The sequence below is a fragment of the Henckelia pumila genome, chromosome 2, assembly GCF_033568475.1.
Source record: "Henckelia pumila isolate YLH828 chromosome 2, ASM3356847v2, whole genome shotgun sequence".
NCBI lineage: Eukaryota > Viridiplantae > Streptophyta > Magnoliopsida > Lamiales > Gesneriaceae > Henckelia > Henckelia pumila.
The window spans coordinates 131,322,010-131,334,494 of record NC_133121.1 but is presented as its reverse complement, the minus strand read 5'-3'; the positions used below and the strand labels follow the sequence as shown (position 1 = coordinate 131,334,494).

General features: G+C 33.9%; 4 protein-coding genes across 4 annotated transcripts; 1 reads left to right on the top strand and 3 right to left on the bottom strand.

The window, feature by feature from the left end:
• Positions 1-387: 387 nt before the first annotated feature.
• On the top strand, positions 388-2,940 carry LOC140881060 (uncharacterized). The gene is made up of 4 exons (XM_073286055.1): positions 388-735; positions 1,109-1,162; positions 2,387-2,456; positions 2,542-2,940. The coding sequence occupies exons 1-4, from the start codon at positions 682-684 to the stop codon at positions 2,589-2,591; spliced, it is 228 nt and encodes a 75-aa protein (XP_073142156.1). The 5' UTR covers positions 388-681; the 3' UTR covers positions 2,592-2,940.
• A 650-nt stretch (positions 2,941-3,590) lies between these two features.
• Positions 3,591-5,164, bottom strand: LOC140884241 (uncharacterized). Its single transcript, XM_073290932.1, has 4 exons — positions 5,014-5,164; positions 4,408-4,534; positions 4,218-4,290; positions 3,591-4,130 (listed from the first exon to the last, which is right to left on the bottom strand). The coding sequence occupies exons 1-4, from the start codon at positions 5,039-5,041 to the stop codon at positions 3,864-3,866; spliced, it is 495 nt and encodes a 164-aa protein (XP_073147033.1). The 5' UTR covers positions 5,042-5,164; the 3' UTR covers positions 3,591-3,863.
• Positions 5,165-5,716: 552 nt separating this feature from the next.
• Positions 5,717-7,441, bottom strand: LOC140884262 (uncharacterized). Its single transcript, XM_073290964.1, has 4 exons — positions 7,135-7,441; positions 6,580-6,706; positions 6,379-6,451; positions 5,717-6,227 (listed from the first exon to the last, which is right to left on the bottom strand). The coding sequence occupies exons 1-4, from the start codon at positions 7,160-7,162 to the stop codon at positions 5,961-5,963; spliced, it is 495 nt and encodes a 164-aa protein (XP_073147065.1). The 5' UTR covers positions 7,163-7,441; the 3' UTR covers positions 5,717-5,960.
• A 1,472-nt stretch (positions 7,442-8,913) lies between these two features.
• Positions 8,914-11,964, bottom strand: LOC140880396 (probable xyloglucan endotransglucosylase/hydrolase protein 30). Its single transcript, XM_073284792.1, has 3 exons — positions 11,599-11,964; positions 11,160-11,368; positions 8,914-9,676 (listed from the first exon to the last, which is right to left on the bottom strand). The coding sequence occupies exons 1-3, from the start codon at positions 11,890-11,892 to the stop codon at positions 9,151-9,153; spliced, it is 1,029 nt and encodes a 342-aa protein (XP_073140893.1). The 5' UTR covers positions 11,893-11,964; the 3' UTR covers positions 8,914-9,150.
• Positions 11,965-12,485: the final 521 nt, after the last annotated feature.

The window sequence follows — 12,485 nt, the reverse complement described above, 5'->3', positions numbered from 1 at the left end:
ATTATATTTTATGTCAAAAATATTACTTATTATTATAAATATGTGTAAGGTTGACCCGTCTCACGGATGAGACCGTCTCACAGGAGTGTTAATCTTAATTATTTATCTTACATCAGGAATGTTAATTTTAATTATTTATCTTACATCAATCAAATCATTGAATTGAAATTACTATATTGCTCCTTATAAATAATATTGTTCATATTTATTTATTGTTAAAAAAACAAAATAGTAATTATCATTTTTATATAAATTTTAATCAATCAAATCAAATAAACTTATAATCTATCAATCAAATCAAATATTATATTAACTATAATTTTTTATTTATTTTTTATTATATTATATTATTTATTAATTTATTATTTATATTATCATACCTATCAAACTTGACCAAATTTGAGTATATATTTCAGGTTAAAAAAATTAATAGGAATTTGTAAAATTGTACAACTTTATGATATTTTTTTTAAAAATAAATCAAACTAATATACATATATGGATTGTTAGTAATATTTATTTGAGTAACACTGATGTGAGACGGTCTTATCCGTGAAGTGGATCAATCCTATCCATATTTATACTAATAAGTAATACTTTTAACATAAAAACAATTATTTTGGGTTCCCGTCCTTAAAAAGTCGAGTGAATCACAATTCCGTTGGCAAAACCCCTTTCGTCATGTCGTCTCCAGCATCTCCAAATCCATCGTCCTATTCCGATCTTCTCAAGCAGGTATCTCAATCAATTAGCCCAATTTATGCATGAAAGTGTATCGTTTATGCATAAGATTACTGTTATTTTAGATGGCTGTGGCGTGGCTGAATCAATTTTTTGTTTTCCTTTGCTTTTTGGTGGCGTGGGGGACTGACATTGGCTGTATAAATTACCCTTTTTTAAAAATAAAAATAAAAATCTTGTTCACACTTCTGCAACTTCTCTATCAACTCACAAATGAAAATATGAAATAATTTTAATTTCACAATATTTTCTTAAAAAATAAGTCTTGCCGCTGAATTCTGGTAAATCCAGCTTTTGGGTTTTTCCTGTGTGTCCGGTGTCGGTGTCTATGAAATATTAATGGGTTATAGTGTACTTGTACTCACAGGTTAGAAGTCATGAAGTTGCTTTAGCCGAGCTAAATAACCTTTCTTCCTCTCGGGTATGGTTCTCTTATCCACCAAGTCGTTTAACTCTATTGATTTTGGTTCTTTGTGCATTATTGACGCATAACGACGTGTTGTAATTGGGTTTGAATTCTACAAATTTAATCTTTATCTCAGTTCGATGATGTTGGGTTGTTATTTTTGAATGGGCACTCGTTAAGTAGCTTAATCTTTTAACAGAGTCCACGGTTGTTTAGGTTTGTGAGATTCAGTGGTACTAGTTATGGTATTTGCTTCAATGACTTCTTGGACCTATCTGGTTGACCAAGATGTTTCGAGCCCCTAGAGATTCTTAACTTATTATTGAGGAAGAAAACTGTTTTAACTGATTATGTGGAGAAGGTTGCGACATTGTGTGAGAATGAAGAGAAACATTTTTGTAAAGAACAGGGAATATTAAAGTAAGAACTCTGATCCAGCTTATAATTGGCAATGCACTTGCGCATTTTGCCAGCTGCATTTGATCTTAAACCTTGGGCAATTCCTCAGTGTAAAAGTTATTATTGATTTTAACTAGGCTCGCATAAATTTTATGGGTGCCTAATTGCATACATGTTGACTAGTGAATGTGAACTTTGGTTATCCTTGTGTTTGGTTCCACCTGTTGAGTAGTTCTACGAACACATTTTCATGTTATTTATTCTCCATAAATCCAAGTTCTGCACCTTCTCAAATTATTCCCCGTTTCATGAGCCTGGTTTTCAAATCATCCTCAAAATTTATTCGGGAACCTTAGTTCATACCCAGGTCACTTTTAATGCTTTGTGTGAGTTTACAAGCAGAGTGCCCAAAACAAAATCATGAAGTGGTAGGAGAGGGAGAATAATCACATTGCAGGATGCTTTCTTAGAGTAGTCAGTAGTCAATTATAGGTCCGATTATTTAATTTATTTCGATACTACAGGAGGAAAGGGAGAAAATTACATTATCTGCCCCCCCCAACAGATTTGTTTTAATTCGATAAATTTGAGATTTATTTGTTCTAGATACTGATACTCAGACTTGTGCCATATGCAGTTGTAGGGTAATATATTAGTATTTAAAAGTTTGTTTTATGTCTAGTACCATTTTGACAGCCACGACTTTTTCCATTGATAACTTTAGAAGCTAGACTTCAATTTCGCATTAGTTGATTAGTTCTAGTTTCCTAGGAAGAAAATATTACCATACAATTTTCCAAGAAACGGTAGTTTTATAGAAAAATTTTGTTCTTCATGCAGGCTGTATATCACAAAAATGGGAATATATTTTTTCGAACCTCCATTGAAAAAGCAACGGCATTAGAACAAAGTAAGTGTCCTCTTAATCATGTCAATATTCTGTGTCTTTGTATGTTGTCTAGTGATGCGATTGTCTATGTTGATTATTTGAGCAGCACAATTGGATACTGCTAAAGCTAGGCTGCAAAAGCTGGGTTCATCTTGATACCATTAACCTGGTTCATATCCGCCCATGGCGAATGGTGTCATGGGTAACTGTATAACCATTTCAAGAGTGTTATGGGTATCTGTCATCAACGCCCTTTGTGTCTCTCTCTCTTGTTATCATCATAATACGAGTGCTGTATCCACATCAGCAGTGATCACAAGGGTGACAAGGATGATCAAATATTTTGTATATTGTTATTTTGTCTTACTATGTAGAACCACCCTTGTGACACTTCCTCTATGATACTGTATAGTATCATGGATGAGATGTACGATAGATGAATAAAAACATGATGAGATATGGATAAGCAAGACATAGTTATGAATAATATGTTGTTTTGTATGTTTTTGATTTTGTAGGATTATTGTGTTTATTCTCTTAATTATCATTGTCAATTTCACACAATTTCACTTATATGACACTCATCCTCCACTAATACCATGGGTGAAGAGGTATTTGTCATCAAGCCTACATTTAATCTCATACCGGACCATGAGATATCATTGGGTTAATAAAAAAAATGAGAGAAATATGAGATGAGTAAAAATTTGTGTTTCATCCCACTTTCATCTCATGTACCAAACGGTACCTATAGGTTTTGCAGTTGTTCGTAGTTTATTTGAATGAAGTTCATTTATTCAAGGTACCTAATTGTTTTGGTTTGAGCAGATCGCTATTTGGCCCTTGTAGTTTCGTTCTTCATTTGGAACTTGTAATATTTACAGAATAGTACAAGGTAATCTGCTGAGATCCATTTTTAGCAAGCATGAAAGATGATGTACTTGGTGAATTAGGCAATAACTATTCCTTGATAAGTGCTCGAAAGTTTCCCATGATATCACAAAATGGCTTCTTTCCGGAACCGAGATGTGTTCAACTACCGCCTGTGACCCCCCTGAAATGGGTATTTTTTCCTTCGAGTATTAATAAAATTCTATAAAATTTATGATAAGAAAAATATCAAGTAGCGTTTGCAACCTTTAAATCGATAATTATTTATTTTTAGAAGTTGCAAAAACTACCTTAATATACATTAGAAATCTGGCTCAACTGAACTTTGGATTATATGTTCTTGAGCTCTATTTGAACAATTATTTCAGTAGCCTGACTAAGCTTGATCGAACCATCTGTGAGCTACTTTTGAGTGACTTGGAAGTTCTTATAAACACACAACATGATTACTATTCTAAAATTGCTAAATTCAAGCGTTATGCCTTTTTGAGATTATGTACTAGTTTATGAACATTAACGCAAGTCACAAGTGATCCCTTACACCTTATCTGCATTTCGTTGCAATGCAACGAGCACAAGGGTCACGAGCGATGCGTAGACTGAGTTGGGTATTTTCTGCACCACCTTGCCCACACCGGGGACATTCTCTGTTGTCCTTTTTGTTAACAAAGCCACAGTCGGAGCTGCAACCAAAGTAATGACCAATCCCCGGCTCACAGTCACAAATGTATCTCTTGTAACGTGCAGGATGAAATTCACGAATTCTGCACGGTCCAGTTCGCCATCAAGATTCATATCACTCTCCTATACGTCACAAAAAAAACATCATTTTCAGCAAGTGCAGTGGAAAGTCGATAATAGCGTGTGTGAGAATGGAAAAATTATACTCACCAGCAACAGAGTTTTTACTTGTTCCTTTGTTGGGGGGTCGAAATGTGAACCAAGCAAACGTTTATTAATGTCACTGCAAAGATGAAAACAATTCCGAATAACAGCCCAATGAAATTGAAAAATGGAGAAATTAACAAAATTACTGTCAAAATATATGGATAGGACATCATGCTCAGATGAAACCTCTCACTTGTATACAAGTAACACAGCAATATAAAGCTCCTCAAACGTTAGACTAGCCCTGTCGGAATCTTGGTTCACATAATCAAACACTCTGTCGGTTATCGCCCGAATCTGCCTCTCTTTCCAATCCTCCCCTGCATAAGCATAATAGCATAACTTCGATGCTTGATATTACAAGAAGTTTCATCTGGTTTTAGATTTTTGGCTTCCAAAATCCTAAAGGGACTCGTATTTTAACAGGACTCTATACAAACAAGCTATAAAGATTATGTGATGGGATCACTGAATTCATTTCAATGTAGAAGTCAACGTTACAATCAGCTTCAGATTCAACTACCCAAGAATTTGGATGGTGGGAACTTGCTGTAATTTGGGTCGAACATTGAAACTTGATTGATCGAGACAAAAAAGCATCGGAATTTGGATTCAAGAGCTCCTAGAAATTCAATTTCTACATATACATGAATAAAACTCAAAAAGCTGGGGGTGGATTTACTTAAACTTCAACCACGCAAGAAACCAGAAACCGATGTGTTATACCATATAATACATATATTCCAAGTGATTTGAAAAGGGAAATTCAACAATTGAATGGTAATTAAAGATGATTTACCTTGGAATTTTTCAAGAATCTGTCCCATGGTTTTCTTTCTGAGGACTTAAGACACAAGTTTTACAAGTGAGAGAGCACAATGAAAAAGAAGCTTCCAAAACTTGAAATTAATGGGCTCAAGTTTATTGTCGGAACAATCAAAGCGCGTGATTTGGAATTTTGGGATACATTTTTGTTTGAGAGTGATGTGCGCACTAACCACAAGAAACATTGAAATCAGTATATCATTTTTTATCTTTAAAAAACATGAACCAATCATCAAATCTTCACTTTGTCTAATTTTTAATTTATTTAGGATATTTATGTAAATTTCGTTATATTTTGGATGTGAGTCTATTTTTCTGTCCAAAGATCATGCATTTTGTGTGATTTTATAGGGAGATATTTGTGAAATTTGTTTTTTAATAATTAAAAAAACTATTTACTATTATTTCAGAGTATTTTGTCCTTGCCACTCAGGAATGTTGTGCTTAGATTTTTAATAATTTTATTAGCAATTATTTTCTTTAATGAGTATATCAGTCGCTCTCCCCTCCAATGGCTGGGGTCACGGCCCACCACTATCTCTACAAACCATCCACATCATGAATTAATGATTGGATCAAATTTGGGCTGAACTCATGCTGGATCAATCTGGGCTAAATATTATTCATAAAAAAACAACCAGGCCCACAATATATGTATAGAAATTCAGCCCAAGGACTAGACCGGCTTCAAACGTATTATTTCACTTTACAAAGCACACTGGTGAGCTTAGTTCAAATACTCTCTGTTTCTGGTAAAGAGTGTTCTGAGGAAAGTACTTCAGAAGTTATTACAGACTCCTAGACCACAAAATAGGACTACTATAACCAAATAGCTAAATTCAAGCATATATCCTTTTGAGATTCTGTACTAGTTTATGAGTATTCATGATGCAATAACAAGTTTGCTAGGAGGTGAACCCCTCACACATTCTCTGAACTTTGTTGTAATGCAACAACCACAAGCGTCACGAGTGATGCGTAGACAGAAGTGGGTATTTTCTGCACCACCTTTCCCACGCCGGGGACGTTCTCTGTTGTCCTTTTAGTTAACAAAGCCAAAGTAGGAGCTGCAACCAAAGCAATGATCAGTCCCCGGCTCACTGTCACAAATGTATCTCTTGTTATATGCTGGATGAAGTTCACGAACTCTGTACGGTCCAGTTCACCATCAAGATTCATATCAGACTCCTACAAGTTACAAAAAATATAATTTCCAATATAAGTCTAACGCGAACTTGAAACAGTTTTGTTATGGATGGAACAACGGAGTCATGGTAGCGTTTCGAAACACGAATGGAAGAGCATCAATGTATGTGAAAATGGAAAGTCTATAACTTACCAGTATCAGATTCTTCACTTGTTCCTTTGTGGGGGGATCGAAATGCGGACCAGGCAAACGCTTGTTAATGTCACTGCAAAGATGGAATCTAACAATTTCAGAACCACCCCACAATGTAAAAGACTTGGAAAATGGAGAAATTAACAGAGCTATTGTGTAAAATGGATATGGATAGGACATCAAGCAGATGAAGCTTCTCACTTATATACGAGTAACACAGCTATATAAAGCTCCTCAAAACTCAGACTAGCCCTATCGGAATCTCGGTTCACACGATCAAAAACTTTGTTGGATATTGCTCGTATCTGCCTTTCTTTCCAATCCTCTCCTGCATAAGCATAATATTCAATCGATTTTGTTAGAACAACTACGATTGCCGCTCGGTGATGTTTCACAAGACAAGTTCACATCTTGTTCCCAAATCTTGAAGGGACTTGTGTTTAACAAGATTCTGTCATTTGGATAGATAAATCAACATTGTAGTCTGCTTGAATTCAACTATCCAAGGATTAGAAAATGGCCATTTGCTTTATTTTGGTTTGAAATTTTGAAAATTAAATAGGCAAGACTGAAAGCATCGAAATTTGGATCCGACAGCTCTTAGATCGGAAAAGTAAAATCCCATTAAGAATTTCGCTACTTATATCAACAAAAGTCAAAAAGCTTTAACGATTATGGAAACCCGCAAATTTTACCAGTTTCCTTGTAATTTCAAGAGGGACATCCAACAATTAAGCGCGATTAAAGAAAATTTACCTTGGAATTTAGCAAGAATCTGTCCCATGGGTTCGGGAAGGCTACCAGTCGGAGAACACAATGGAAAATCTTACAAAACTAGAAATCTTGAAATGGGTGGCGGAAGAAGCAAGCGTGTGATTCGGATATTTATTTTTCTTTGATTGATAGTGACATTGGAAGCACAAAACACGGATCTTTATCGAAACCGAATATATTGATCTCAATTTCCCTCCCCATTCTTGATTTCTCTCCCGTTTCTCTTCGAATTTGGGTAAATTTCCATCACAAGCTCCCAATTTTTCCGTGATGGTGTCTCTTTAACTTCGGCTGCCTCGCAAAGGGAACCTGAGGACAGGACAGGAACTGGGGACGTAAACGAGTGGAGTCGAGTCGAGGATTCGAGTCGAGGAGCCGAGGAGCCGAGCCGAGCCGAGTGAGTCAAGCTCGGTTTATTTATAACCGAGTCGATCCCGATCTTATTTAACGAATATATTTATCGCTCGCGAGTTTTTTCGATTTTTTATCGAGCCTAAACGGGCTTAATATATTTAAATTATAAATTTAAATATTTATTAAATTAATTAAAAATAAAATTATATATTTGAAAAAAAATATAATATTATTATTAAAATTTGTAATTTTATTCTAATAAATTTATTTTTATAGATTTTTCAATATTTTTCATAAGTAAAATGTAAATTTATAAATTAAATATCAATATTATTATTATTTCTGTCTAAGAGATGACTTACGAGCTTGTTAACGAGCCTGTTAACGATCATATTCATGAGCTAACGAGCCGAATATTGTAAAGCTCGAACTTGGTTCGTTTGCCTTAATGAACCTCATTAAACGAGTTCGAACGAGCTTTTAACGAGTCGAGACTTGAACAGCTCGCAAACCGTTCGACTCATTTACATCCCTAACAGTAGTAACTCTCCAAAATGCGTCACTTTATAATTGGATAAATTTTGGGCATATTTCAAAAACCCAAAAAGAAAGTTGTATGGGCCAAAAAAACATTTATTTAAATCAGCCCAATACATATATAATTAAGCCCACAATGTTTGTGTATAAAACTCAGTCCCAGTTGTTAGATTGGGTCTCAGAACTGTTTTCTGAAATTACACAGCGTTTGTGTGTGTGTTAGACTGGGCTTCAGCCCAATAATATTTAACCTGCCGGGAATTATCTGCCTTGCCTCAAACATCTAATTATTATTTTTATTGTGAAATTTGGAAAAAGAGCTTATGTGCTTTTCAAAATAAGGATCTCCCTGTTAGTCCTAGAAAAAGATTAAATTTCAGCCCACAACCAAATGCGTGAAAGCCCAATAAATGTTTCCAGCTTATTGGGACAAAAGGAAAGTGGTGGCCATTGTTATTTTCAATTCTTAGGTAGTGTTTGCAATCTCTAAAAATAAGTAATTATGGATATTATTTTCATAATTTTGTGAAAAGAATCTTCATAATCACTTATTTTTAGAGGTTGCAAACACTACCTTAGTAGCATTACCACTTGATTTTTTTTTCATTTTTCAGTAAAGTTTGAGTCAGGATTCACGTCTTTGAATAATTTAGAAATTAGATTAAGATAATGTTTGCAACCTCTAAAAATAAGTGATTATGAATTTTTTTTCTTAATAAATTTGTGAAGAAAAATCTCATAATCACTTATATTTAAAATTTGCAAACACTAATTCAGCATTTTTCATATTAAAATTTTGTACTTTGCATAGGTGACACGCCCCCAAATGCAAGAGCAAACACTCTTATATTAGAGACCATATTGTAAAACTTCCATAAATAGCACACAACTTTATTCCACGTCCCTTGAACAATATACTTTTATTTTACAAGCTAAAAAAACAACTAAAAGAATATTCTCTCCAATCTAATGCTCCCACGTGTAAATTTATATCCCAAACAAATTTTAAATACAAAAAAAATCAAAAAAGACAGAAATAAACATAAAAAATCATGTGTATATACCGCTATACATGAACTTAATTTGTTGTATGATATGAATTTCAATTCAATCTTCGTCGTCTTCGTTTTGATCATAACGTTTAGCTCTCAAAATCTCACCTCTTCTCTTGTAACTCCTCCTATGAAACTTGTCGAACTTCAACCGTCCATTGTCCTTGTACCGTCTCCTCTCCGCCGGATCAACGTCACATTCCGGCGGAGCCACCGGATACCTCACGATATCGTAACAATAGGAATAATACACATACTTGCTCCTAAATCTTTTCATGGACAACCTCTGTTTAGGGGTTATATTAGCAAAATCAGCATTTGCAAGTTGTCTATCTTTTTCAGCACAGCCCGCGTCGATCACCTCTTCTAGCGGATCCGACACGCATCCCTGGAGAACGAGGTCGTTAAATTCCGCCACAAACGGCGCGTACTTGTAATTAGCCCTGTACTTGCCGCCGGAAGTAGCCCAGTCGGAGCCATCCCAAATGGTCGCGTATAATCCCATAGGCTTCGACGGGAAATCGCCCCCCATGGCCTCGTTACGTACCATATCCCGGATAGGGACATCGTCTATATAAAATCTGCAAGAATAAGAATTGGATATTTATTTAATCGGATTGATCTGTTTCACATATTTACTTTATAAAAAAATTGAAATGAATTAATTGAAGGGGTATAGTGACCAACTATGATTACAAGCTACTTTAATATCCGACCCAAAAACATCATATGATTTTGCGTGTGGTTGATGTAGAGAACAACTTTTGACTCTAATTATAACACTATAGCTGGATTATTTCATCTTTATAAAACTTTTGGGAAAAAGCCAAGAAGATCGGATCGTAGGTGGAAAATTCATCATAAATTATTGTATTTCTATATTAATTATTAATTATCTTTCTCGGTTAAAAAAAATCTATCATAATTGAGTGTATATCTTCCTTTTTCTGATATTGTGATTTGCCATGAATGATCCTATATATCAGTAATGATAAGAGTATATACAATATTTTCTTTTCCAAATATTAATCATAATAGCTACAATAAGAATGAAATGAGTTTTATATCTATATGTATTCTCAACATATTCTTTTCTTTATTATAAAATTATATGAAAGTTAATCTAATAAAACTATTGAAATAAAATGTGAATTATATATAATATGAGTGGTGATGGGAGCTTATGATAACCACCTAATTACGCTAAAACATGGAACCACATACGTTTTCCTTTGACATCAAACCTAAAAAACACCTTTTAGGCTGATTAATGATATGCCCATATATATATTATCCCTTTTTGCATGTGAGCATCCATTATTTTCGATTCATTTCAAATAATTTTTTTTTGAATTAATTAACCACCATCTCCTGCCTTATCTCGACACATAAATATACTTTTTAAATTATATATCTAATAGTAAATACTTTATTTCTATTATCGGTTATTAGATGACGACCACATGCAATTCGTTGACACAAATTAATTATTAACTATGCTGAGTGTATAAATTAATCTTGAATGGGTCAATTAATTCTATGCAAGGAAGCAATTGACAATTATACATGTGAAAAGAGGCCGTTGCAAGCAGGAGATGTATATGTTTGATTTTTTTGGTAAAAATAAGAATTTAATAAATTAAAAAAAAACTTACGTACATGAGTTTGTTAGTGTTCGATATATAAATTTGGTAGTTTATTTGTAATTTTTTGGATCGAAATAAGCAAATCTCGAGTCTATACTCAAGTACTATCGATTGTGCGACAGTTTCCTTATATCGTTGTATTCTGATTCAAATATACTTTTTTAAACTATATATCTAATAGTAATTACTTTATTTCCTAGTATCGGTTAGTAGATGACGAACACAATTAATTGACAGAAATTATTAATTACGCCGAGTGTATAAATTAACCTTGAATGGGTCAAATTCTATGCGAGGAAGCAATTGACAATTATACAAGTGAATTAAAAGTGTCCGTTGCAAGAGGGAGATGTATATGTTTTGAAATTTTTGGTTAAAAAATAAGAATTAAAAAAATAAAAATAAAAAAATTACGTACATGATTTTGTTAGTGGTCCATAGTATGCTGTAACGATGGAATTCTTTGGAAGGATCGAACCAAAGGTAGTATCTCTCTTCTCTCCCTCTATCTGTGCTCCCGTTTCCATACATATTTGTCTGAAACCTCCACGCTTTTCCTTTTATATTCCCCAAGAACTCGAAGTCCAATTCGTCGTGCGTCTTTCGAAATATATCTCCATTTGTCGTCTGCATACATATATATAATGATCAATTATATACTATTTAGTATATATGTACGTAAAGCCATGTAAATTGTTACACGTTATATATATATAACATTTCAGCTGCCCAACAATATTTTTCCAACTCGTTCCCGACGTACCGGATTTTAGTTGTTTTTGTTTTTTTATTTTTGGTGAATATCATTAATTGGGCAGCTGAAAAATTTATATATATATATATATATTTATACGTACATAGAACGCGACAACGATTCCGGCGGTATAATCCGACGGGAGCTTTATTTTTGCGCTGAAGAAGCCATGGTTGTAGAGGTCGGAGGATTTAAAACCGGAGCCTGTGAATTGGTTGAGGTGGAGTTGAACGGACCGATCATCGGCGGAGCGGACGATATTCGAATCGCCGAATAAATTAGTGAAGCCTCTGTTGAACGGGATGGTGGATACGTTGAAGCCTGCAGCAGCGAATGTTATGTATGATACTTGAATTAGAACAAGGAAGAAAGACATAGAATAGGGGAACTTATCCATGTCTTGTAGTGTTATTACAACTGTTTTGCTTTCTCAAGTTTCTTGTATATATATGTGTGTGTGTGTGTCATGAAAGAATTGCGTGTGTTATTGTGTTAAAAAATAATTGGTAAGAGGATATATGAGCTGGGTCTAATGATCATTTGTTTAATCAGTGGACATTAGAAAAATCGGAGTTACAATCAAGGGTATTTATGGGAATTACGGGGTGTTTATGGAAATTATTTGATATGGGGAAATATAAATTAAAAGACTTGTTCCATTGATTTCATCGTATATTTGGATATTTATTTAATTTATTTTAATTTCTAGATTCTCCTTTATTTCTCATATGAATCGAAGAAATGAGCGTGGTCATTTACGGAAACATTTTCACTATGGAAAAAAATATATACAAAAGAAAATCAATTGAAATTGTAGATGTCATTAATTTTTTGTTACAAATTCAAACTCCATCACTCGATACATTCAATGTCTTTGACCCCATTTTGCATAATTCAACTTTTGTTTTTGTTTTTGTTTTTTTTATTTTAAACAAAAATCCATCCTTTTCAATGGACTCGTATTGAGAATTCTTGGAAGCAAATGAAAAT

Coding starts and splice junctions, on each gene's coding strand:
- LOC140881060 (XM_073286055.1), top strand. CDS start 682: ATGTCGTCTCCAGCATCTCCAAATCCATCGTCCTATTCCGATCTTCTC. Junction 736..1,108: donor ATTCCGATCTTCTCAAGCAG/GTATCTCAATCA, acceptor TTGTACTCACAG/GTTAGAAGTCATGAAGTTGC. Junction 1,163..2,386: donor ATAACCTTTCTTCCTCTCGG/GTATGGTTCTCT, acceptor TTCTTCATGCAG/GCTGTATATCACAAAAATGG.
- LOC140884241 (XM_073290932.1), bottom strand. CDS start 5,041: ATGGGACAGATTCTTGAAAAATTCCAAG. Junction 4,535..5,013: donor GATTCTTGAAAAATTCCAAG/GTAAATCATCTT, acceptor ATGCTTATGCAG/GGGAGGATTGGAAAGAGAGG. Junction 4,131..4,217: donor AAGTAAAAACTCTGTTGCTG/GTGAGTATAATT, acceptor TGTGACGTATAG/GAGAGTGATATGAATCTTGA.
- LOC140884262 (XM_073290964.1), bottom strand. CDS start 7,162: ATGGGACAGATTCTTGCTAAATTCCAAG. Junction 6,452..6,579: donor GCTGTGTTACTCGTATATAA/GTGAGAAGCTTC, acceptor CCATCTTTGCAG/TGACATTAACAAGCGTTTGC. Junction 6,228..6,378: donor AAGTGAAGAATCTGATACTG/GTAAGTTATAGA, acceptor TGTAACTTGTAG/GAGTCTGATATGAATCTTGA.
- LOC140880396 (XM_073284792.1), bottom strand. CDS start 11,892: ATGGATAAGTTCCCCTATTCTATGTCTTTCTTCCTTGTTCTAATTCAA. Junction 11,369..11,598: donor GAATCGTTGTCGCGTTCTAT/GTACGTATAAAT, acceptor ATATGTATGCAG/ACGACAAATGGAGATATATT. Junction 9,677..11,159: donor TGGACCACTAACAAAATCAT/GTACGTAATTTT, acceptor TTATTCTTGCAG/ATTTTATATAGACGATGTCC.